Source organism: Salvelinus namaycush, chromosome 28 (genome assembly GCF_016432855.1).
Source record: "Salvelinus namaycush isolate Seneca chromosome 28, SaNama_1.0, whole genome shotgun sequence".
Taxonomy (NCBI): domain Eukaryota; kingdom Metazoa; phylum Chordata; class Actinopteri; order Salmoniformes; family Salmonidae; genus Salvelinus; species Salvelinus namaycush.
Genome location: NC_052334.1, coordinates 19,632,481 through 19,659,663, shown reverse-complemented (window position 1 = coordinate 19,659,663; position 27,183 = coordinate 19,632,481). Strand labels below are relative to the sequence as shown.

The following is a 27,183-nucleotide window of genomic DNA, read 5'->3' as shown; positions in this document are numbered from 1 at the left end:
CCTAACTTTTGCCACACGCACAGGTTTTATACCTGTCGCCTTGTGCCACTTTGATTCATGATTGGCCAACAAACTACATGCGCCATGCTCCACTCATGAAAAGCAAGAGCAGCAGCATAAATTATAAAATGTCTCTTTCGCTATACTGCAGCAGTTGCGTTTGGATCTGTATGGGCCCTTCCGGACAAGTCAGTTAAAATTGCACATACCTGAGACCCGTGACAATCATATCGGATCCGACCCAGACCCGTGGTGTTATTTAGAATTCTCGATTGGGACCCGCTCTGGTCCCAGATCCGGTCTCTGGTACAGATGACTTCTAATTGAAGGGTGGAAACCAGAGGCATGACTAGAGATTGTTACAATAGGCGTGCTGTAGTTTAGATGCTTTAGTCTCTGAGTAATGGCATATTCATTTACACTTGAGTCAGGGAGAGAGCAGCCAGTCTTGGCAAAGCTTTGCGACTCAGCAACCACATGATAACTCTGTCGCAAACGTCTATATAGTTTTGTCTTCAGGGAGCACTGTCCTTTACCATTAGAGCAGGCATTGATTTAAGGCCTGTGTTTTCATCCAGGCACTTAGTCCAATCAATGACTTTGGGCCTGACCTTAACAGCATCACTGAGCACAGTCAGCCTCTGGCACTTTTTAAACGGCTCTGCTTTTATGGGCTGAGAATGTCAGCACTCAGCAAGGGCCATTTAAAGGTGTTGGGCCTCTGGATTTAGGTGAATCTTGCCACTTCCTTGAACCATTTCAGATGTTTGCGCAGAAAACAAACTTGTGCCTCATTTTCCCCCACATACCAGGTTTTGATTTGAAAGTCAATCAATCATTGGACAACCAAGTGCTCAAGGACTGGAGTTGTCCACTGCCAGTGCTTAAAGCCATTGGTAAACAAGTAGACTCCTGCTTACCTAAGCAGGGCTCCTGACTCTCCAATTCTAAGACTACAGTTACTACTCTGTAAACTTACAGCTAAACATAACAATATAATTCAGAGAGCATAACGACCTCTGGTGTGTGAATGTCTTAAGGCAGATCCAAGTGAACAGTGAGAACATCTCTAGTTGCTAATTTTGGGCTGTTAAAAGGTCTATTTAGAAGCTATTCAAGGTGGAATAGAATCAAATGTTCACTGCGTCAGCAGCAGCACCACTCTACCCATCCGACCTACCTACCTGGACTAGCCTTTAAAAATGTAAGCTATTAGAAAAACGGTGGTGTTTGTCTTCCTTCCCATTTAACAAAAAGGCAATCACAGAGAGGTCAGATGAAGCTACACACACACAAAGGTCTTCCGCTCTGTCATTTACATTCTCTGCCTGACATCTGGAGATGCCTCAATTCCACAGTGAGGAGGCGGAGATGTGGAGTGTTTTACAATGCCTAGGGGCAGTACAGTCTGTAGGGCCAGCATGACAGATAGCCGGATGGCCAGCCCCTCGGAGGAAGGTGGGGTAAGGTGACTACTGATGACATCATAGAGATATGCATATGCCGAAAGCGGGAAGATTAGGATAAAAACATTCTAGTATGAATTTTAAGCCCATCTCTGCAGGCCTATTACACTTTGTCAGGAAGTCTCACAAAGCCCCTTTGTGATTTTGAATGTAAAACCAGGCTGATTATGTGTTTCTCAAGAGCTGCAGTTGTCTCCCAGGCTTGGTGAGATGCTGCATCATAGTCTGTGACACATGTCATATGAGCGAGTCGTGACTGGACATGATCCGTCTCCGTGGACTGGGGAGGAAAAGGAGATGCTCTGTCTGTAGCTCCCAGCCTGAGTGGAGATGACAGCTGCCGTTTACCACAGAGGAGCAGGAAGTCCTGTGCCTCAGGCTGTTACTTCTCTCTCTCTCTCTCTCTCTCTCACACACAGGGTTTTAACTCACTGTGCGTGCATCAGGGCTAAAACCTGTTTATTGATTTAGCATGGTGGAAACCAGGGAGCACAAACACAGGATTATGTCATAAGAACTGTCAAGGCACCATGATAACATATCTGAATGTTGTTTGATGTATGTGGTAGGGTTGGAACAGATAGTGAAGTGGGCCTGGTGGGTCCCTGTCCCAAGGTTAGTGCTAGAGATGTGCTCAACATGGTGAACCAGCACACAGCTCTGCCCCCAGCAGTACTATGAAATCTTTCACCATCAATCTCTCGCTCGCTCACTCTCGTTCTATCCATCTCTCTCTCTCTCTCTCTCGCTCTCCTTCACTCTCCCTCTGGCTCAGGGCAGGGGCCCAGGCAGGTGGCTGAGTAGGGTCTGTCTGGGCTCAGTCAAGATTGGGGAGGTCATATTTGAATGGGCTCTTCTTGCCTCAGTCTGGCCTGCCCATGTCAGTCGGAGAATATTACTTTATTAATTTCTTCTGCTCTGTTTGGTTGTCTTCAGCACAGAGCTGCCATGTAGTCTGCTTGACATTACCACTGGGCTGGTTTTGCATGATGATGAGACTTGTCATGTTCTCAGGTTAAGGGAAAGCCTTGTGTTTGGAGCAGCGGTGTTGTTGGGTACCTGAAGGGAGTCTTGAAGTTTAGGTAATAGTGATCCACCGTGAGCAGCACCATGCCACTAGCTGATTCATCCTGACGATCACAAACTCTGGAGAGTGTTTTCTGGGAAGAGAGCGGAGAAGGACGCAGGTTCGACGCACCGATGCTCCCTTCTAATTTGCTGGACCATACTTTTTTTTCTTTCTCCCCTGTCTTTTTCTCTCTCTGAAATATATGGGCTCAAGGAGATCAGCGGCTCTCTCACTCACTCTCACTCTCACAAGTGAAGCTCTGCGGTGTAGCATCTAATCTCTGACAACATCACATCAGAATTTGGTGTTTTTAGCTTGTGGACAGCCCCCACAGTTGATGATCTGACAGTGGTCTACCCTTCATTCCTCCCCTCCGTGGTGGATTTGGAGTGCGTTCTAGAATGCTCGAGGGGGATCTACTGGTAAAGAAATGTTCATTGGGAAAGGAAAGGCCTAAGGAATCCTGGGGCTCATGGCATTGATACGGAGGGTGTGCTGTGCAAGAGTGTGTGAACAAAAACTGTAGAAGCCCATCTCCCACCATGATGTCATTTTAAGAGGGTTTTATCAAAGGAGAATAGAATGTGAATTGCACTGCCTTTTATCCTGCTGCAATCAACACTTTAATTAATTTGCAGCTAGTCTCGATTTACTGCCTTTTAAAAAAATATATACTCTCTGGTACATTATTATTTTCTTAGTTTTTTCCACATCACATACAGTATCATTATTTATTTTAATAATTTGTTTTGATAAAAGCAATGTAATTCTCATATTTTAAGGAAATTAATTGAACTTGTCACCACCCCTGTTCCACCCCTCCTTGCTCCTCTGGATGAATAGTGTGTTCTCTGTCCGTCTCCTGTCTGTGGCGCAGCGGTCTAAGGCACTGCATCTCAGTGCTTGATGCGTCACTACAGACACCATGGTTCGAATCCAGGCTGTATCACAACTGGCCTTGATTGGAAGTCCCATAGGGTGGCTCATAATTGGCCAAGCGTCTTCCGGGTTTGGCCGGTGTAGGCAGTCATTGTAAATAAGAATTTGTTCTTAACTGACTCGCCGAGTTAAATAAAAAAAATCCCCTCACACTTCACCGAAGGGAAGTTTTGAGAGGGCTGGGCCAGACCGATTGGGACCTACTGAACACGACTGACTGGATTGCACCTTCTGTAATATTGCAGGTGTGTGTGTGGCGTGTCCTGTGCACCCGCCTCTCCTTAATTAACTGTGAAGCCTGTCTGGATGTGTGTGGCACGGCTTTGAAGTGTGCTTCTGTGGTGTGTGTTAACCTAGGGAAGCATGGCTCTCTGAACACGTCAGACAGAGAGGTGACAGAAGTTAAACGACTCCCATAAACCTGTTGCCTCTTAAGACACGACTCTCCTCTTCCCTTTGACTGAGACTGTCTGTGTGTAGGCAGGCGAAGGAGTCTCACTTTATTAGAAAATGGCTAATCAAGGAGATTCATCTGTGTGTGAAAGCTGTTCTATTTTTTTCTTGCCTAAGTCAAAACCTCAGTCCTTTTGTCTCTGTTATCAAAGGTAATCAGACTTTTCCTTTGTGTGGAACGTTTTTTTTCCCAGTCCATCATTGAAGTGTTGAGTTCCCTGGGATTTGAGAACACTCCTGTCTTGTCTCGGGCATAAAGGTGGCTGTTTCTTCTCAGACAACCTGAGCAATCACCAGAGGAAGGAGGGTAAAAATGGAAATGAGGCTTAGGAATCCATTGTCTCGCATCAAAATGCAAATTGACGTTTCAGCAACTCCATGAAAATAAAGCGTACCACAATCTTGAAAGCGTATTGTAATTGAAAAGACAATCTGTACAGGCAGATCTGCTTAAACCTATTATTTATTGTTTTTAGAATTTGTGGTGCTTATTATTTACTGATAAACTCCAGGCACAATTGTTTTTGCATAAACACACTGGATGAATTGTGTAAAGTGTTATCTGCTGTGGAATTTATTTATTTCTCCCAGAGTGAGTTGGCGTACCTGAGAACCTACAATACTTAACATTTATAATAATAATGTTGAATTTATTTTTCAGATGAGGATGCTGAAAATGGAGAGCTGGACTTGAGTGGTATTGATGATGATGAGATTGAGCTGGTATGTACTGTATTTTAATTTACGTTGCACCTAATATTGAACCATCTATTCATTCTGACTTAACAGGATTGCCAGCAAATAAAGCCTGGAAATGCATAACTAAGGTAATTTATGTAAGTTATGTACCCTTCTCTGCAGTATCTCCTGAATGACAAAGAGGTGAAAATCAAGACTGAGCTTTGGCTGAAACAGAATGAAGACTACTTGAAAGAGCAGAAAGGTACAGCCACACCCAGGGGGTCTCTGTATTGCAAAATTCATGTGCCTAGTAATAGACATCATTTGAACTGTACATTACCTTTTAATGTGGCAGAAATACAACCAGTCATGATATTTTCATCTGTCAAACAAATCACGTCAAAAAGTAGGGCTACCAGTGCTTGTTCGCCCGCTCAAATAATTCCAGCAGCCAAACTGCATGTACAGCCTACTCACTCTATTTGATTAATGGAAATAAACATCTGTTACAAAACACCAAAATGTGTGCCTAATGACGTTCAGCGATAGCCATTGATTAGGCCTAAATTAATTGATGTGTCTTGCTGACAAATTTACCTTTATTGTAGCCTGAAATTTCAGGGGGCCTGAAACTGTCCCGGGAAAAACGTGACCGTCACCCTAACACACATGGTCAACTTACTAGACTAGGCTACAATGTGTATTACCATAAACTTCAAATAGGCCTTACCGGTAGCCAGTGTGTAGTAGTAATAAAAATCATAAAAAAGGTCGTAAACGGTGAAAAAAGTTATGCTCCCAGTACTTCCAATGCATTTTTCGGAAAAAAGGTGGGTAAACGGCATTTACTTGAGTTTACCCTCCACTAGGCCTACACTACTGCCGGTAGCCTACCCTCTTAGTCAAGGCAATTTTAAACTCATGAACACAACCAGAATAGGTAGCATTCAATATAATATTACATTCAATATAATACATGACTTGAATGAAAACATGTTTTACACCCTAGTTTGTGAGTTGTCCATAACTCATGAGTTAATGCTTGGAGTCTAAACAGATCGTGTGACAAAACACTACCTTTTCTGACATCAATGACATGACAGTTATTTGTCATTATTAAGCATTTAACAATTGAATTAGAACAATGAACTTAAACCCTGTACAGATCTTGGAAAATGCGCTGTAAGTGTAACTGTCAACGTAACTTTTCATTATGTGAAATTGATGGCCACCATTGTTCCTGTACCCAAGAATGCAAAGGTAACTGAACTAAATTACTATTTCCCCATAGCATTCGCTTCTGTCATCATGAAGTGCTTTGAGAGACTAGTCAAGGGTCATATTACCTCCAACTTACCTGTCAACCTAGACCCACTTCAATTTGCTTACCACCCCAATAGGTCCACATACGATGCAATCGCCTTCACACTGCCCTATCCCATCTGGACAAGAGGAATACCTATGCAAGAATGCTGTTCATTAACTATAGCTTAGCATTCAACACCATAGTATACCCTCCAAGCTCATCATTAAGCTCTGGGCCCTGGTTCTGAACCCCGCTCTGTGCAACTGAGTCGTGGACTTCCTGAAGGGCCGCCCCCAGGTGGTGAAGGTAGGAAACAACATCTCCACTTCGCTGATCCTCATCACTGGGGCCCCACAAAGTTGCGTGCTCAGCCCCCTCCTGTACTCCATGTTCACCCATGACTGCATGGCCATTCACGCCTCCAACTCACTCATAAAGTTTGCAGACGACACAGTAGTAGGCTTGATTACCAACAACAACGAGACAGCTTACATGAGGAGGTGAGGGCTCTGGGAGTGTGGTGTCAGGAAAATAACCTCACTCAACATCAACAAAACAAAGGACATGATCGTGGACTTAACACCAGCGGCGCACCCCCTATCCACAGCAACAGGACAGCAGTGGAGAAGGTGGCCAGTTTTAAGTTTCTCTGCATACATATCACTGACAAACTGAAATGGTCCAGCCACACAGTGTGGTGAAGAAGGCACAACAGCGCCTCTTCAACCTCAGGAGGCTGAAGAAATTTGGCTTGTCGCCTAAAACCCTCAAACTTTTACAGATGCACAATTGAGAGTATCCTGTCGGGCTGTATCACCGCCTGGTACGGCAACTGCACCGCCTACAACCGCAGGGCTCTCCAGAGGGTGGTGTGGTCTACACAACGCGTCACCGGGGGCAAACTACTTGCCCTCCAGGACACCTACAGCACCCAATGTCACAGGAAGGCCAAAAAGATCATCAAGGACAACAACCACCCGAGCCACTGCCTGTTCACCCTGCTATCATCCAGAAGGAGAGGTCAGTACAGGTGCATCAAAGCTGGGACCGAGAGACTGAAAAACAGCTTCTATCTCAGGGCCATCAGACTGATAAATGGCCATCACTAGCACAGAGAGGCTGCTGCCTACACAGACTTGAAATCATTGGCCACTTTAATAAATGGAACACTAGTCACTTTAATAATGTTTACATATCTTGAATTACTCATCTCACATGTACAGTTGAAGTTGGAAGTTTACATAGACTTAGATTGGAGTCATTAACTTGTTTTTCAACCACTCCACAAATTTCTTGTTAACAAACTGTAGTTTTGGCAAGTCGGTTAGGACATCTTCCAAACGCCTGAAGGTACCACGTTCATCTGTACAAGCAATAGTGTGCAAGTATAAACACCATGGGACCACGCAGCCGTCATACATCTCAGGAAGGAGACGTGTTCTGTCTCCTAGAGATGAACGTACTTTGGTGTGAAAAGTGCAAATCAATCCCAGAACAACAGCAAAGGACCTTGTGAAAATGCTGGAGGAAATGGGTACAAAAGTATCTATATCCACAGTAAAATGAGTCCTATATCGACATAACCTGAAAGGCCACTCAGCAAGGAAGAAGCCACTGCTCCAAAACCGCAATAAAAAAAGCCAGACTACGGTTTGCCACTGCACATGGGGACAGAGATCGTACTTTTTGGAGAAATATTCTCTGGTCTGATGGAAAAAAAAAAAAAATAGAACTGTTTGGCCGTAATGACCATTATGTTTGGAGGGAAAAGGGGGAGGCTTGCAAGCCGAAGAACACCATCCCAACTGTGAAGCACGGGGGTGGCAGCATCATATTGTGGGGGTCCTTTGCTGCAGGAGGAACTGGTGCACTTTGGTGAAAATTACGTGGATATATTGAAGCAACATCTCAAGACATCAGTCAGGAAGTTAAAGCTTGGTCGCAAATGGGTCTTCCAAATCGACAATGACCCCAAGCATACTTCCAAAGTTGTGGCAAAATGGCTTAAGGACAACACAGTCAAGGTATTGGAGTGGCCATCACAAAGCCCTGACCTCCAATCCTATTGAAAATTGGTGGGCAGAACTAAAAAAGCGTGTGCGAGCAAGGAGGCATACAAACCTGACTCAGTTACACCAGCTCTGTCAGGAGGAATGGGCCAAAATTGACCCAACTTATTGTGGGAAGCTTGTGGAAGGCTACACGACGTGTTTGACTCAAGTTAAACAATTTAAAGGCAACGCTACCAAATACTAATTGAGTGTATGTAAACTTCTGACTCACTGGGAATGTGATTAAATAAATCATTCTCTCTATTATTATTATTCTGACAGGTTCACCACTTTATTTTAAGAATGTGAAATAACTGTCCTAAGACTGGGAATTTTTACTAGGGTTAAATGTCAGGAATTGTGAACAACTGAGTTTAAATGTATTTGGCTAAGGTGTATGTAAACTTCCGACTTCAACTGTATATACTGTATTCTATACTATCTACTGTATCTTAGTCTATGCCGCTCTGACATTGCTCATCCATATATTTATATTTTCTTGATTTCATTAATTTACTTAGATGTGTATTAGGTATTTGTTGTGAAATTGTTTATATATTACTTGTTAGATATTGCTGCACTGTCGGAACTAGAAGCACACCCCCAATAACATCTGCTAAACACGTGTATGTGACCATTAAGATTGGATTTGTTTCGCCGTGAAAACAGTTGTCATGGGCACACAAAAATCCCAGACAATGTAATCTTATGTCATTGCAAAATCGAATGCTTCTAACCGAAACTATAGGCATAGTGTCATTAACGTATACTTATTGGATGCACATTGGTGTCTAGCTCTAGGCTAGTGATATTGTCGACCGTCAGCTGATCCAGGAAAGAAAACAAATATTGATAGACAATAATAATGCGAAATAAATGGCCTACTTCTGGCCCCGGATGGTACGGAGAACATCGGTATCTGCACGCACCTGAAAAACAAAGCAATGTGCGCTCTGAACAGCTGACTGACAAAAGCAAACAATGATAACTGAAATGCATTGGAATAAAGGCTATTTTGATCAGAAACGCATGGTGAAAATGAGGAAGTGCAAAGAAAAATCTATGCATGAAGGAGCTCAGCTGAGGTCAAAATTCAGCGTCACCACATAGAAATAAACCATGACAGAGGTGGGGATGTTCATTTCATTGGAAGCTTTTATTTTCATATTTACCACTGCATTTTAAACAAATAGAAGAATGGTTAAATTAGCATTTATTTAGAGACTTACCCCCCCCCCCCCCCCCCCCAAGTTTGACTTTTGTTGCATTTAGGGGGAGCTAACTGTAATTCGCATCATGGCCACAACACACCAGGCACATATTGTAATAAACTGTTTTGTATGGACTCTTTACAAATAACTATATTTCCAATTGAATTCCCCCAATCCATTTATACTTTCAGAAAAGGAAGAGCGGATAGTGAAAGAGAAGGAGCTGGGGATTTACAAGGACAAGAAGGTAAATCCTGACAATCTAAAGCAGCGAATCTCAACTGGTGGGTTGCAACCCAAATTTGGGTCTTGGGAGGTTTTGAATGTGTTGCGAGTGTCTGAATAATACAAATAAATGCTTTATTTTTTGTCAAAATACACCAGTCTGAACTTAAACTACTAAAATCAGGTAGAAAGTGTGTAAATGATAATTAACCTTTTTTGGAATGTAATTATTATTTTTTCAATCAGTTCTCAATTTAGAATTATTAGCAGTGCCTTTAGTGGATTTGGTACATTTATTTTTTGGTCTCACACCAGTGAGTTTAACATTCTTCATCAAGAATATGGGCAAAGTGGAATTATTGACAATGGAAAAAGGTGGGACTGTTGTTCCTTTTGTCACATAATTGGTGCATTTACTGTCAATATAGCATTAAACATTTTCCAGATTGCATTTTGACAACAACAAAAAATCGTGACATGATTATTGGATCACGACAGACAACCTGGTTCAATTTGGGTCCCGAGACTAAACCAGTTGAGAACCACTGGTATAAAGAAGCAGTGAGCTTGGGGTGGCCTGGATATATGCTAAGCTGTGGTGTGTCAATGTGTGTGCATGTCTTCCACTTTAGTGGGTTTATCATTTCACATCAGTATTTGGCAAGGCCCAGGCTCCTTGTTAGGTCCAACATCTGCTCTCTGGTTTTAACTAGCTGGATTAACTGCAGCGCAATAGATACCTAATGAGTGTGGAGTCTTTGACAGCACTGATCCAACCACCTTATGCCATGTTGTCCAACTTCACAATCAGCCCCCTTCCATAATACTGCCGCATAGCTAGAGCATCCCTTTGTTGTGCAAAGTATAGTTACAAATGTACATTAAGCTAAAGCACCAATTTGCATAAGTAATTGCATTTGACTGGATACTGAGTGATTTGAAACCCCACTATGTGCCCTGCAGCCCAAGAGCTCCAAGAAGCGGGCTCCGATCCATGCCAGCACAGCCGACGAGGCCATAGAGAAGATGCTGGAGCAGAAGAAGATCTCCACTAAGATCAACTACGATATCCTGAAGGAGCTGAATGTCAAGCCATGCGCCAGTCCAGCCCGCCAGACAGCAGAGTCTCCGAAAGGAGCCACCCCTGGAGCCCAGAGGCTGACTGGACGATACCGCAAACCCACCAATGTCCCTCTGAGCCTGGGCACACCACTCAGCAGCCTGGGCAAGAGGTGGGTGAAGCAGGAACCACAGGGTGACTCAGTCTATCTAATAATACCACTGCTGTTCAGTGTCATATATTGTTCAATATATTCAATGTTGGCTGATTAAGCTTCAAGACTGACTGACGGCAGCAGTGTTGAATAAATGGGAGATGAATGGAAATGTGAGTGATGCAACAGTATTTTTGTCCTTCTCCGAGCCTCCTGTCTGTCACTAGGGGCAACATGCACACTTCCCAGCCTGTTGAAGCGATGTTGCTGCTCTTCTCAATAATGATGAGGCTGCACTTTTCCTCTAGCCTGGAATAATCACCAGCGACAACCAGACAGATGCTCGCGTTCCTTTTTTTGTTTTTCTGAAAGGCTGTGGACTCACTCAGCCCGCCACTCACTCCCATGTGCTTCCCTGAGATTTACATTCTCTCTCTGCCAGGATTTGCTTGATCTCATTCTCTCCCGCTTTCTCAACACACACACATTCAGTATGTTATGATCCACTGTGAGGCTTTCTTCTGAAGTTAATCAGTTTCTTCAGTTTTGAGTTGTTTGACTTTTCTGTTTGCTTGGTATTACTGAAATTGGTTTCCTAACTTTCCCTAAAAAAAAACCTCCCCCAAAAAACGCAAATCAAATTTGGGTGGAACTTCTTGCAGGTGTACAAGTCTTAGACTCAGCCTAGACCCAGCTCAGCCTAGAGCCAGCCTTTTAGTGACATCCAGGGGAGCCCCCCCCCCCCCTCTTCCTAGTGCAGTAAGTGTTACTGGAGTCATCTGGTTGCAGCTCCTCCCTCCATCCGACCAGCACAACCCTCTCAACCCATTTTTCATGAGCTGAAATAAAAGATTGCAGAAATATTCCATACACACGAAAAGCTTATTTCTCAAAAAAGTTGTGCACAAATTTGTTTACATCTTTGTTAGTGAGCATTTCTCCTTTGTCAAGAGCTGTTTCCAGAGAATTTAATCTTTATTTCTCTACCATAAGCCACCTCATCGTCATTTTTGAGAATTTGTCAGTACGTCCAACCGGCCTCACAACCGCAGATCACATGTAACCAGCCCAGGACATCCACATCCTGCTTCTTCACCTGCGGGATCATCTGAGACCAGCAACCCGGACAGCTGATTTGTATTTCTGTCTGTAATAAAGCCCTTTTGTGGGGGAAAACCCATTCTGATTGGCTGGGCCTGGCTCCTCAGTGGTTGGGCCTTTATGAACTGTAACTCAGTAGAATCGTTGAAATATAGCATGTTGCGTTTTATATTTTTGTTCAGTGTAGTTGCACCAGTCAGAGTAGCCTAGCACTTCTTTAGAAAGCTGACGTTTACTGTAGGCCTACACACTAAAGACATCTCCAGTTACGTGTTTTTTTTTCTGCTGTTGAAGAGGGCTTCATGGATGAACCTTTTCCCCCTTTTAAGAATTACAATTTTCCCTCCAATTGTCCACCCGTAAATAAAAAATAAAAAAATGCATTCATGTCAATAAATGATTCATGTACATTATGGTTATTGAATCATTCATTGTACACTTTCAACACTTGTTTTTCCTGAATGGAACAGTGCTTTTGCTAGCAGGTAGCTTTTAAGACTCACATCCACTTGCTGAGAAAAATCTGAACTTTGCACTTTAGTTCTGCTTGCTCAACAAAAATTGTTTTAACCACAGGATGGGGTCACACCATGGTTTATCCACAGTTACTTTTTCTATATCACTATGTTGATAATTTGGCATCTTTGCTGACATTGTACCTCAGAAATAGTGACATTCAAATGAAAACATGACTTGCCCATTGACTGCAGAAAGAGTCCCTTCACTGGTTTTTTGACGAGTACACCATTACTGGAGCTCTGAAAAGGTTGCTGTGTGGTTATTTAAAAGGTGAGTCAGGGAGAACTAGAAAAGTGGAGGAGAGCGGTGGCTTGACAGTAAGTCCATTGTGCTGCCTGCTTCCAGACCTTACTGACTGCTACACTGAAGCATTGTGCTCCTTCTCACCTTCCTCCACCCACTGCTCTGCTCCGCTCCCCCACAGTCCACTTAAAGGTTCTCCCCTGTAGGAACCGGCCCCTGGCTCTGCACAGTCTCAAGCCTGCTTTATACAGGGTCTCCCATCCTCGGTCATGGCCAGCCTGGCCTCCAGGGAAGGCCTCTGAGCGCCCCCTTTCCGCAGCCCTTCACCCGGTCACAGGCCTGTACTTTACAGGACTCCCACCCGCCAGTCCTTCAATCCCTCCATCCCTCTCCCTCCATATTGCTCCATGCCTCTCCAGCCAGCTGCCAAACAGGGCCTCCCTGTTCCTTTCATTCCGACTGGAGGATGGAAAAGCACTTCCAGAAATAGCCCAGATAATTGCCCTCCAGTGCTTTTTTCTTCCCTCTTCTCCCTCCTTAATCTGTTCCCATTCAAAGCTGTTTTTCTTTCTTCTCTCTTTTTAATGCCCTTTTCCCCATTCAACTTTTTTGGGAGGACTACTTGACTGCATATTTCACCAAGGGGAGGGGGGTTGTATGGTTTTGGTCTGTGTTGGGTTTCAGAAGTGTAAATCTAACCCTAAAGTTCTAGTGGAAGCTCTGATCCACAGTCTGGTCTGATGGAGAGGGTTGTGGCAAGAGTTTTTGACCATCGATTTTCTCTCTGCTGCCTGTGAAGAATTAACAACTTTCTCTGCATTTCTATTCAGCCTCTCAGAGCAGGTGTCATCAGCAGAGTAGTGACATCAGATCATCCCCACATGGACCAATATGCTTCACTTTATTTTCAGTCCACTCTAAAGAAGTGTTTTTCTACTAATAGTAGCAGCTCTATTGGGAGAGTATAATCTCCCTCTGGATTCCAGCCCTTCCCTGGCCTCTCTCTGATCTCCCCCACTGCCCTGCAACCCCTGACTGACTGACCACTAAGTATTTCCATGGGACGCCTCTTGATTTGCTTCTCACAGGAACCAACTCTTTGGGTGCCACTGCCAGGCAGGCTCCATCCGTTACAATGCTACAGACCAGAGGGCATCCCATCCTACGTGTGGCATACGTTGGGCTGGACAGGAGGACTATAGACTGCTGGGAAACTGCATATGTTTCTCTGTTGGACATCCAGCTCCGCTAGCAGTAGCTTTCTCTTCTCGATTTTCAAACAGTTGTCTACAGCCAAACCTTTGTTCTACCAACGCTTTACCACAACTAATGGGCCAATGAAGGTTGGAATTTTTCAGGCTAGAGCTCCAAAGTGGGCCGTTTGGACTCCATTCCACAGTATATCCATCCACAGCCCAAGAAGCACCACAGGAACCATTGAGATGGGCAGAGTTGATATTAGTCATAGTTCATTGTTCCACAGCCTGAACCAGTCAAGTAGTCTCTCTTGAGTAGTAACACATGGACTGACGGATGCACTTAGTGCCTTTCTCACTATACATTGTTTTATACTCACCACTCATGTATTAGCACCTGCTTTTGTGACAAAGGGAGCCATCTTGTATCAAAGTACTCAGACAATTATTATTTCAGTTCTGTGAGCCGAGGCATACTACACAGTAAAAGTGTCTGAACCAGAGTGGTCTGTCTGGAGATCCCAGAGGAGAAGGACTGACTGTTGGCACCAGCCAAATCCTTTTCTCACTACTGCTGGTTTCTCACCCTCTGCCGGTGTGAAGTGCTCATCACATAGTGACAGAATCAAATGTTATTTGTCACATGCGCCGAATACAACCGGTGTAGACCTTACCGTGAAATGCTTACTTACAAACCCTTAACCAACAATGCAGTGTTAAGAAGAAAAAAAAGGGCAACAATAAAATAACAATAACAAGGCTATATACAGGTGGTACCGGTCCTGAGTCAATGTGCGGGGGTACAAGTTAGTCAAGGTAATTGAGGAAATATGTACATGTAGGTAGAAGTAAAGTGACTATGCATAGATAAACGGCGAGTAGCAGCAGTATTTTTAAAAAACGGTGGGGGGGTAGAAGCTGTTCAGAAGTCTTTTGGACCTAGACATGGTACTCCGGTACCGCTTGCTGTGCGGTAGCTGAGAGAACAGTCATTGACGGGTGGCTGGTGTCTTTGTTGTTTGGGAATGCAGCCCTAAAGCGCGTGGTACACTCCATCTAAGGCTAAATACCGGCACAAGACCGATAGTCGACAAGTACCGTAAGGAAAAGTTGAAAATAACTTTGACACCGCCTGGTATAGAGGTCATGGATGGCAGGAAGCTTGGCCCCAGTGATGTACTGGGCCGTACACAAAAATCTCAGATTATACTTTCATATGTAGGGTAAATGCTTTCATATGTAGGGTAAATGCTTTCATATGTAGGGTAAATGCTTTCTCTTTGTTTCTCATTTACTGTAATCATCTCCCCATTTAATTTGTTATATTACTGATTTAATGTAACCTTAACATTATCCTGAAGGGTTCCATCTCTTTTAGTCTCGCTCCTTTCACTCTTGGCTTTAACGATTTTCTTCTAATTATATAGTTGCCATCCCCCAGCTCTAACCAGTTGCCAGCCACTGGCTAAACGCTCTCCGTCAATTCCCTTTTTCAGCTCCAGCTTAGTCTCATTGGCAGTAAGCTGATTTAGAAATGTGTTAAGCCCAGCAGAGACTAATAGTTTAACAGAGAGAGAGTCGGAGATGGACAGCAGTGGTGGGGGAAAGACTGAGGGGGAGTGAAAGTGGGAGAGTGTTGGAGTCTCCCCAAGTGTCTCCTGTCTGACCTTTTTAGAGAGGTGGAGGGGGGGGTGTCACGCCAATAGAGGAGTGCTTCATATGTCCCATTGTCTTTGGAGAGGTGATTTATACATGTCACATCTCCTCTGTCCAAGGAGCCACTCCCCACTGCTGATATCTATGTTCAGAGGGAAAGGGCTCCCTAGGAGGCGGTCGTCATTGGCAGCCGGCTCAATTTTGAACACCAGTTTGACCTCTGAACTTTAAGGCAAGATCTGTCCCCTTGCAGGACGAGGAGCTAGGATCTAGGATAGTGCTTGCATATTTTGAGTTAGTGAGGCTTAAAAGTGATCACTGCTTAATCAGAATGAAGCTGTTTTATTTGGGATGTAGAATAACTACAGACTGTTACTATGGAAATATTGACACACTGGGGACCAACAAGTCGATAAGTAGTTTGTCTTTTGATGTAAGCTTTTATGGAACATCTGTAGCCTTAGATTTTAGCCAGACAGATGTATTTTTCTGGGAGGTTTAGAAGCCACGACTAATGTTGATGTCCTCTGGGCTTTCTCAAAGGCTATGTATAGTTTGTCACTGACATCTGACAGTATGGAGGTGTGTGGTGGTGGTGGTGTGTTACAGCTCCCTAATGAAAGAGCAGTGTTACTGTGTGTCTCCCCAAAATGAGCTGAGCTGTGTCCATGCTTACTCCAGTCCAAGGTGTGAGCTCATGGGGGATGAGGTGTGAGAGGGGACATGCCATGGGAGGAAGGATGGAGCGGGTCTGGTCTGGGCAGGCATCTCTGTCACACCTACACCACCCCTGCCCTCATTAGAGAGGAGACGTCAGACATGTTTTCTTCTGCGAGGGAGAAGTAGATTTTTAGAACACGTTCACTGTTCTAGCTGAGGTGGTGTCACAATAATGAGTAGTGTTGTCACGATACCAGAATTTTGACTTTGATACCAGGTTGTGTATCATGATACTCAATAACAAAACAATCCCACGGCAAAAAAAACACATTAGCCAAAGTCACAGAATGGCTCTTGATCCAGACAGAGAGACTCAGCTACTGCTCTGTTCAATCGTTGGGCATTGTGCTCCTTGCACAAAGGCGGAGGTAGCGGTCCTGCTGCTGGGTTGTTGCCCTCCTACAGCCTCCTCCACGTCTCCTGATGTACTGGCCTGTCTCCTGGTAGCGCCTCCATGCTCTGGACACTACGCTGACAGACACAGCAAACCTTCTTGCCACAGCTCGCATTGATGTGCCATCCTGGATGAGCTGCACTACCTGAGCCACTTGTGTGGGTTGTAGACTCCGTCTCATGTTACCACTAGAGTGAAAGCACCGCCAGCATTCAAAAGTGACCAAAACAGCCAGGAAGCATAGGAACTGAGAAGTGGTCTGTGGTCACCACCTGCAGAACCACTCCTTTATTGGGGGTGTCTTGCTAATTGCCTATAATTTCCACCTGTTGTCTATTCCATTTCCACAACAGCATGTGAAATTTATTGTCAATCAGTGTTGCTTCCTAAGTGGACAGTTTGATTTCACAGAAGTGTGATTGACTTGGAATTACATAGTGTGTAAGTGTTCCCTTTATTTTTTTGAGCAGTGTATTTAGATTTGTTTAACCCTTTTTTGGTTACTACATAATTCCATATGTTATTTCATAGTTTTGATGTTTCCACTATTCTACAATGTAGAAAATGATAAAAATAAAGAACAATCTTGGAATAAGTTGGTGGGTCTGAACTTTTGACTGGTACTGTAAGTATTCAGACCCTTTACTCAGTACTTTGTTGAAGCACCTTTGGCAGTGATTACAGCCTTGATTCTTCTTGGGTATGATGCTACAAGCTTGGCACACCTGTATTTGGGGTGTTTCTCCTGTTCTTCTCTGCAGATCCTCTCAAGCTCTGTCAGGTTGGATGGGGAGCGTTGCTGCACAGCTATTTTCAGGTCTCTCCAGAAATGTTAGGTCGGGTTCAAGTCCGGGCTCTGGCTGGGCTAGTCGAGGACATTCAGCCACTCCTGCGTTGTCCTGGCTGTGTGCTTAGGGTCATTGGGCAGGTAGCCTGTTGGTTAGAACATTGGACTAGTAACCAAAAAGGTTGCTAGATCGAATCCCTGAGCTAACAAGTTAAGAATCTGTCGTTCTGCCCCTGAACAAGGCAGTTAGCCCATTGTTCCTAGGCCGTCATTGTAAATAAGAATTTGTTCTTAACTGACTAGTTAAATAAAAGGTTAAATTGTCCTGTTGGAAGGTGAACCTTTTCCCCAGTCTGAGGTCCTGTGTGCTCTGCAGCAGATTTTCATCAAGGATCTCTCTGTACTTTGCTCCGTTCATCATTCCCTCGATCCTGACTAGTCTCCCAGTCCCTGCCGCTGAAAAACACCCCACAGCATGCTGCCACCACCATGCTTCACCGTAGGGATGGTGCCAGGTTTCCTCCAGACCTGACGCTTGGCATTCATGCCAAAGAGTCCAATCCTGGTATCATCAGACCAGAGAATCTTGTTTCTCATGGTCTGAGATTCCTTTAGGTTCCTTTTGTCTAACTCCTAGTGGGCTGTTGTGCAATTTACTGAGGAGTGGCTTCCGTCTGGCCTCTCTGCCATAAATGCCTGATTGGTGGAGTGCTGCAGAGATGGTTGTTCTTCTGGAAGTTTCTCCTATCTCCACAGGAACTCTGGAGCTCTGTTAGAGTGACCATCGGGCTCTTGGTCACCTCCCTGACCAAGGCCCTTCTCCTCCGATTGCTCAGTTTGGCCAGGAGGCCAGCTCTAGGAAGAATCATGGAGGCCACTGTGTTCTTGGACCTTCAATGCTGCAGAAATTGTGTGGTAGCCTTCCCCAGATCTGTGCCTCGACACAATTCTGTCTCGGAGCTCTACGGACAATTCCTTTGACCTCATGGCTTGTTTTTCGCTCTGACATCCACTGCCAACTGTGAGACCTAATATATAATGTCCAATCAACTGAATTGTAGTGTAGTGCCGAGGCATGTAGTTAACACTGTCTGCAGATAGATCCTACTTGTTTGAGACAATAAATCATCTTTGGGAGAAATGTGAGAGGCCAATAAAGTGAATTAATAAAGTTTTGGTGGAAATTATCTTTAAAATCAGCATATTATGTTATGGTTGGCATATCACAAACAAAGTACTAGGGAGGTGAACTGATGTCAGCTTTAGCTGTAATCTAGCAAGGACAGTTTGCCTATAAAGCTGGAAGCTACCGGTATCTTCTTGCGTTGTCCATACAGGCTAGAACACTTTACATTGTTTTGCAACAGTAATGGTTTCAACATTTCTACATGCCGTGTCGCATTATTCAAGTGTGATAGCATGAGTGGGGAGCTAACATGATGCAGCCCAGACTCCCAGTGCCAGCTAAGTGGAGTAGGCGGTGTGGGCCGGCATTATTAGGGGGACATCACCTTCACTGTCACTGATACAGACTTTTGATCCGTGGGACACATTTTGTCCCACGGATGTACCGAAAGCAACAAAAATTCTAGTATCAAATCGTTTTTTATGTTGTATTTAAAAAGTACAGACGTTTCGGTATACCCTTCGTCATGGACTGTTTGGTATTTCTGACATTGCCTGCCTTTTGGTGTGAGACAGACAGTCTGCTCATCTTTTTTGACCGCATTGTCTGTGTTTTGTGTGATCCTCCTTCTCAGGGTGATAGTAGCGTCCCTATAGTGTGTTGTTAGTATGATAATAATGCGGTAGTAGTGTGTGTGTGTGATCCTCCCAGGCTGTCTGTGATTATACTGAGCCTGTCATACTCCAAGCCAGGATGGTAGTAGTGAACCTGTAGTACAGTAGTAGCAGTTTGATCCTGTCTGTGTGATCAGCCTGTGATCCTCCCCCTGGTGGGCATGGTCAGACAGATGCCGTCACTCTACCGGCTAATGCCACCATCCTGAGCCCCGACCACATCCCTCTGATGTGTGTGTATCTAGCCCAGACCCAGAGGCACATGGGAACGCAGGGCCAATGTCAGGCCACACATGACTTCAAAAAAATGGCCACATATGACCCAATATGTCTCCAACATCCTCTTTAGAGGTCAGAATTCCCCAGGGCCACGCATCATTATCTCCCTTTCATAAAGCCCATGATCTCCCTTTCATAAAGCCCATGATCTCCCTTTCATAAATGCCATGTCTGTTTTGTAACAAACAAGGCTGGTCCTCTAGCCTAAACAATCATAAACATTGGACCCTCATACACTACGAGTTTGTGTTCTTACTCAAGCAGGTATTTTGGTGTGTGGGAGATGTTTCTGTTTGAGTGTGTTGTAGTGAGATGCTAGAGTAGAGTATGAATGGTGTCAGTGCCATGTGGAGCTTCTTTTGGCCCTATCAGTGTCTCACGTTGCCAAGCTCTGCTCTGTCTGTCCCAGAATCCACTTTATGGAGAATGGACTGCGCTCAGCCAGCCCTGCCAGCCCTGCCAAAGTAGTATCTGGGAGAATAAGTCTGTGTATACTGGAAACGAGCGAGTGGGCACCACAGTTTTTTATGGCTAGTTTATCTTTATGCATAGTTTGATTGTGAGGAGGGAGGAACTTTGCCTCAGACTTCAGGCCCAGCCTGGAAAATGTAGTTTGAAGCCCTGATTTATTGTCCATATATTTATACCATAGCTTCCTCATACTACTAATTTAACTAATGCATTTTCCATCTCACAACAGTGAATAGATTACCTTGTGTATAACTGCATGTGCTTGTGCTTCTAAGATCCTGTGTTTGTGATTGGAAACTAAAGTGAAAGGGACCCATTGGGGAACCCTGCTCACCAAGTCCTGTCTAGTACAAGGTCTGTGGCCTAGCCCCACTAAGCCCAGAATAGGCTGGTGCTGCTGGATGCTTTTCTAATAAGCTCTGACAAAGGGAGTGAAGATGCCATGCTTGCTGAACAGTGAACACACACACCCTCTCCTCCACCCTCCTCCTTGTAAAGCAGATTAATTAAAAGTGCTCTCTCTCCACTCTTATCAGTGTGAGTAAGGCACTTACAGTAAGCCCCCATGGGAGTGTGTCTCACCAGGGTGGGCGGGCAGGGGGGGCAGAGAGCCTCCAGGAGAGATTCTAATTTCATCCACTGGAGATATTCTTCCCCAGGAATTACTGCTGCTGTTGGCACCCTTCTATCTGTTAGCATCTTGCGCTCTTAGAATTCTAGTCAATTCATAGGGCTTTATTGGAATGGGAAATGTGTACGAAGTGCAGCTCAGTTTCCACAATTTTGTGGGCGGTGTGCACATAGCCTGTCTTGAGAGCCAGGTCTGCCTACGGCGGCCTCTCTCAATAGCAAGGCTGTGGTCACGGAGTCTGTACATAGTCAAAGCTTAATTTTGGGTTTGTCACGGTGGTCAGGTATTCTGCCTCTGTGTACTCTCGGTTTAGGGCCAAATAGTTTATTTCCTAATTCTTTCCAATGTGTTAAGTAATTATATTTTTTCTGTCTGTGTGTCTGCCTGTCTGTTAGAATATACAGTTGAAGTTGGAAGTTTACATACACCTTAGCCAAATACATTTAAACTCAGTTTTTCACAATTCCTGACATTTAATCCTAGTAAAAATTCCCTGTTTTAGGTCAGTTAGGATTACCACTTTATTTTAAGAATGTGAAATGTCAGAATAATAACAGAGAATGATTGCTTTATTTCTGCTTTTATTTCTTTCATCACATTCCCAGGGGGTCAGAAGTTTACATACACTCAATTAGTATTTGGTAGCATTGCCTTTAAATTGTTTAACTTGGGTCAAACGTTTCGGGTAGCCATCCACAAGCTTCCCACAATAAGTTGGGTGAATTTTGGCCCATTCCTCCTGACAGAGCTAGTGTAACTGAGTCAGGTTTGTAGGCCTCCTTGCTCGCACATGCTTTTTCAGTTCTGCCCACAGATTTTCTATAGGATTGGAGGTCAGGGCTTTGTGATGGCCACTCCAATACCTTGACTGTGTTGTCCTTAAGCCATTTTTCCACAACTTTGGAAGTATGCTTGGGGTCATTGTCCATTTGGAAGACCCATTTGCGATCAAGCTTTAACTTCCTGACTGATGTCTTGATGTTGCTTCAATATATCCACATAATTTTCCTTTGTCATGATGCCATCTATTTTGTGAAGTGCACCAGTCCCCCCTGCAGCAAAGCACCCCCACAACATGATGCTGCCACCCCCGTGCTTACGGTTGGATGGTGTTCTTCGGCTTGCAAGCCTCTCCCTTTTTCCTCCAAACATAATGATGGTCATTATGGCCAAACAGTTACTGTGGATATAGATACTATTTTATCTTTATTTAACTAGGCAAGTCAGTTAAGAACAAAGTCTTATTTTCACTGACGGCCTCGGAACAGTGGGTTAACTGCCTTGTTCAGGGGCAGAACGACAGATTTTTTACCTTGTGAGCTCGGGGACTTGATCTTGCAACCTTTCGGTTAGAAGTCCAACGCTCTAACCACTAGGCTACCTGCCGCCCCCACTTTTTTACCTGTTTCCTCCAGCATCTTCACAAGGTCCTTTGCTGTTGTTCATTGATGGATTTGCACTTTTCACACCAAAGTACGTTAATCTCTAGGAAACAGGACTTCCTTCCTGAGCGGCATGATGGCTGTGTGGTCCCATGGTGTTTATACTTGCGTACTATTGTTTGTACAGATGAACGTGGTACCTTCAGGCGTTTGGAAATTGCTCCCAAGGATGAACCAGACTTGTGGAGGTCTACAATTTCTTTTCTGAGGTCTTGGGTGATTTCTTTTGATTTTGTCATGATGTCAAGCAAAGAGGCACTGAGTTTGAAGGTAGGCCTTGAAATACATCCACAGGTACACCTCCAATTGACTCAAATTATGTCAATCAGAAGCTTCTAAAGCCATGACATCAATTTCTGGACTTTTCCAAGCTGTTTAAAGGCACAGTCAATTTAGTGTATGTATACTTCTGACCCACTGGAATTTTGATACAGTGAAATAATCTCTCCGTAAACAATTGTTGGAAAAATTACTTGTCATGCACAAAGTAGATGTCCTAACCGACTTGCCAAAACTATAGTTTAACAAGAAATTTGTGGAGTGGTTGAAAAACAAGTTTTAATGACTCCAACCTAAGTGTATGTAAACTTCCAACTTCAACTGCATCTCTCTCTGTGTTTTGTCTGTTAGAATATCTCTCTCTCTCCCTCTGTCTGTCTGTCTCGCTCCAGCCTTTGTCCTTTTTCTCAACGATTATCTCTGCCATTCATTGCAGCCATGTGGTCTATTCTTCAAAGTTTTTGTTTCTCAGGTTACGGCCCTTCATATCAGCACACCCCCCTAAGAAGCTGGCTCTAGACCAGGTAAGATGTTACACATGCTTTTGTCTCTTACACACACACTTTTACTATCGCTAAGGGTATCCAGATTTCCATACCTTCATACCGTGTCTGTGCCATCCCGGGATATACGGTATTACGGTAGTGCACACATGGGGCGCTATTGAAAAATATATAAATGTCAAAAAGTCACTTACCAGAATGCTAAGAAGTACTAAGAAATTGTCATAGCAGATGCTAGGTAAATGGTAACGAGCGCTTGCAAACATTTACTACTAGGACAGACAACCCAGCTCATAAAGTTATGCAAGTATCTCAAAATGCAGTTTGCAACATGCACAAAACAAATATTAGGCGATCTTTAGTCTCCTATGGACCAGATGGGGGGCAGCAGGCTCACTAATGGGAGAGGACTGCGGCCATGTCCCGCTGAGTTGTTCACATGCACTCAAGCGGTGTGGGCTGGAACGTACAGGAGGGAGCCTCACTTTCTCCTGCACCCACTCTTCATACCTCTGCTGCTGTGTCTCGCTCCATTCCCTTCTTTTGCTCTCTCTCTCTCACTCATGTGGTGTTGGCAGCCATGAATGAAATCTCCCAGTGCAGGCTACAGCAACCAGGAAGAAAACATTTGCCACGAGGGGCCGGGTCAACAAAGCTTGTTACTAAGCAACCCCTCACCACCCCCTGGGAACTGGCATCAAATGGCTTCTCTGATTGGTTGGGGCCGGGTTTGCTTGGAATTCATATTATATAAGGAGAGGAAAAGGAGCACAGGAGAGAGAAAGGAGATGTGTGCTTTGCTGTTGCCTGGCAGTTTTTCTGGTTCTCTTTGTATTTCCAAAACAAATGTCCTAGGAGTAAATGGCACTGAGTTGCCCAGTGCAGTGCTTCTGCCTGACAGTCTTGGCAATAAATGTCTGTTTACACGTCAAGCTCAGAGAAACTGGCAGGCTCCTGTGATAAACCTCTGCAATAGAATAGAGACTAGCCTAATTTCACTGTTCCAGGCTTTAAAGCTAAGAGACTATTCAAGTTCGTCAAGCCCTTCCCCCAGTGTAAGCTATGGCAGAGAACCACTGACTCATCACACTGTTATGACTGACCTGATTCCACCAAGGTCACCCAGTTCTCTCACCTTTAAAACTGTCCGGGGTCAAGATTGTTGAATCAGTATGTCTTCTCATTCCCTTTGAAAGGGTCTTTCAACACTCCCTGCCTCTCCCATAGCTCCTTCCCAGGACTCAGACCCTTCCTCACCACACAGTGGCCACCCACCCACTAATTAGTCTGGAGAATAATTTATATAATTTTTTCTCCCTCCTTTTGATGATAATGAGACTTCCAGCTCCTATTATGAGGAGACATTTTCCACACTGGGAGGCTGGGCCCACCCAGCAGGGTGTCCATGGAGAGAGGGAGGGAAGATGGAGCCCAGCAGGAGCTTAAACATGCTGCTGGAGAGGGAGCTGAAATATGCTGCAGGAGAGGGAGCTGAAATGTGCTGCTGGAGAGGGAGCTGAAATGGGCCTCCGTCACATTGTGGATCCCCCACCTGCCCCGCCCATACCCACATGCAGTAGGACTCGGATGGGGGTGGGGGGGGGGATCAGGCTAGCTATAACCTCTGTATTGAACATCTATTCAGGCTTTCAGGCTGTGTGCAGAATCATATTACCAGTTGGGGACAAATTTTGTGGATTTTTCCTTATTGTTTCCTTAGATAGCCAGCCCCCTACCAATGGCCTCTGAGGTGTCGCCCCACTCTGTGCTGGTCGAGAGTGGGCCTGTGGTCTATGACGATGTGGCAGATGAGGAAGAGGAGGATGAGGAGGAGCCCTGCGTCAGTGCCATGGAGCTGCTGGGAGGCAACGGTCAGTAAGATAGATACTTCAAACTAGCCTGGTAGCCAGATCTCTTGATCGGCATTATCCAACTCCTCTTGCATTGGTTGTCTGGCTACCAGGGTGTCTACATATGTTTGAAAACATGTATTTTGAGAGCAGTTGAGTAATCATTCGGTCTTCTTTTACTCCAGAGTATGGATGTGATGATGATGATGGTTTCTAGCACTACTGGGTTTGGCCTGTTTGTCTGGACCGTTGTGCTACTCCAACCCCCTGTCCCATTTGGAGAGATTGACTCATTGATTGAGATGGCGGCGACAGCTTTCATGCTCACAGAATGGTGAAGAGGATGGAAATGATGACAGGAGCCATTTCTTCTCAGGATATCTCCTTTATCTAGATAAGAGGTTATGGGTAGTATTGAGCTGGATCGAACAAAGAGACTAAACGTAATGTCTCATTCTACATTTCACGTCACTCAAGTATACACTACCATTCAAAAGTTTGGGGTCACTTTGAAATGTCCTTGTTTTTGAAAGAAAAGCACCTTTTCTTGCTTCTTTAATCAGAACAACAGTTTTTAGCTGTGCTAACATAATTGCAAAACTGTTTTCTAATGATCAATTAGCCTTTTAAAATGATAAACTTGGATTAGCTAACACAATGTGCAATTGGAACACAGGAGTGATGGTTGCTGATAATGGGCCTCTGTACGCCTATGTAGATATTCCATGACAAAAATCTGCCGTTTCCAGCTACAATAGTCATTTATAACATTAACAATGTCTACACTGTATTTCTGATTAATTTGATGTTATTTTAATGGACAAAAAATGTGCTTTCCTTTTCAAAAACAAGGACATTTCTTAGTGGCCCCAAACTTTTGAACGGTAGTGTATGTTGTCTTTGCCTTAGCTTGTTAACCCCCCCCCCCCCCCCTCTATCATGGATAAGTATGTCTGTAATTACATGAAAGTGAAGTACACTACCTAATGTGTTGGGAACAGTTACAACAGACAGGTATTAGTCCAATCAGTATTTCAAAAATCATGGCTACACATGAACAAAGTATGAAAGCAGCTGTATGCGAGCTTGCGTCTGAAGCCAAAGTATTGCTATAATCATGCCTTGAATATGTAAAATCATATGGAGTATGTTTCAGTTGAAATGCTCATGTTAATCGAGGTGATGAAGTTGCATTCAGCCAATGACATTTAGTCTTGAAACCTGTATTATAGGATTAGGTCAATTTGAACTGGTAGCATTTTGATTTGGTTTTGGGTTTCTTTTTCAACAGCTGCTATTTATTTAATGTGGTATGATTTCTCATTATTTGTTTTATGGAGAATTCTGCAAACTATTTTGGACTGGATAATCACTAAAGTGTTAAAGCTGGAATCCATAGCGGTGATACTGCCACGTCTGTTTGAGGTATTACAACAACAAAGACATTACTTCAAACAACACTTTTTTTCTATTCGTAAATCATTGCACGTGCGATAGAACAGCATAGTATGTACTACGATTTATTTATTTTTTTACCATGATGCAGGATTGCTTGTTGCGCCTACCGCACATCTCAGCTTTAATTAATTATACATAAAGCTGCCAAATATATTAATTGTTGATGATGAACTATGCAATGTTATCCATTCCAAATGAATGGCATTGCGTTATGGATTTATTTTCTAAATGCGCTTTAATGATTTTATTTGTAAAATGTTGACTAGGAGGATTACTGTTGGTTTGTTCACTGTGTTGACACGTGTATTTAAGATGTTAGGATGTGGCTAATGTTCACAGCCTCTCCTTCCATTTTGCTGCTACTCTATATAGACGGGTTGGTTGATTAGCAACAAAACCCTCGCGTGCAAAACTATGGGGGAAAACAAGGTTGGCTTAGATTGTTGACAAACTATATTTTGTCTACAGTGTTATTGAAAACATAAATACATTTGCACAATGGGCACTACATCATTACAGTTGTTGGTTAGCTAGCTAGCACATTTTTGGCCATATTAGCATAGACGTGACATCAGTGAAAACACCTAAAAACAAGACATGGTATCGAGAACGAAATAAAACTAGCTGAACAAGCCACCGACATTTCCCCAAATGGTAGTTTCTTGTCATTGTTGCTAGTTATCTGGCCATCCAGAATCACAACACACAGACTTCTGCCGCATTTTGAAGTGTGCGCATTGTTTTCGTGACGTCAACTAACCCGTCTGTGTTGAAGGTTACTTGTTTTGCATTGGCTGTCTCAGTAAAGCTCCTACCAACAAGAAACGTTTGTTCTTATTCTCTTTTCTAATTTGTCTACTATCATCTTTTCGTTGTGTCTTGATATAAGTGTTAGAACTGCTTTTGACATGAATACATGAAACAACCGGGTTTAGTGACCATTCTCCTCTAATTGTGACATCAAAGTTAAATGTTACAGTAACTTAGCTGCTGGCTAAAAGGCATCCTCAACCTAGCATCTCCAATTGGATAAAGCAAGGTTAAGAGAAGGTAAGGTGTCTTATTCCATTTCTGTGCTTTTTATAGTGGTGTTGGTTTTCAAGGCTATCAGATATCACCCTTGGTAGAGGTGTAGAGTTAACTTTATGGAGAGGTCTGGATCTCCTCGCCACCGCACATCAAACGCTGTCACAGAGGGTCTGTCTGGGCTGGGCTGACATGTTAGAACATTACCACACC

The 27,183-nt window shown here is 43.9% G+C and overlaps 1 protein-coding gene across 2 annotated transcripts in view; it reads left to right on the top strand.

Moving 5' to 3' along the window:
• Window positions 1-25,023, top strand: part of brf1a (BRF1 RNA polymerase III transcription initiation factor subunit a) — a 54,515-nt gene extending 29,492 nt beyond the window's left edge. The window contains exons 13-19 of one of the 2 annotated variants that reach the window (XM_038967449.1): window positions 4,589-4,650; window positions 4,789-4,870; window positions 9,368-9,423; window positions 10,365-10,633; window positions 22,606-22,657; window positions 24,357-24,507; window positions 24,672-25,023. In XM_038967449.1, coding sequence (XP_038823377.1) covers window positions 4,589-4,650; window positions 4,789-4,870; window positions 9,368-9,423; window positions 10,365-10,633; window positions 22,606-22,657; window positions 24,357-24,507; window positions 24,672-24,703 — 704 coding nt within the window. In that variant the 3' untranslated portion in view covers window positions 24,704-25,023. Of the gene's footprint in view, window positions 1-4,588; window positions 4,651-4,788; window positions 4,871-9,367; window positions 9,424-10,364; window positions 10,634-22,591; window positions 22,658-24,356; window positions 24,508-24,671 lie in introns of those variants that run through there. The other variant, XM_038967450.1, reaches the window with a different exon arrangement.
• The last annotated feature ends 2,160 nt before the right edge of the window (window positions 25,024-27,183 follow it).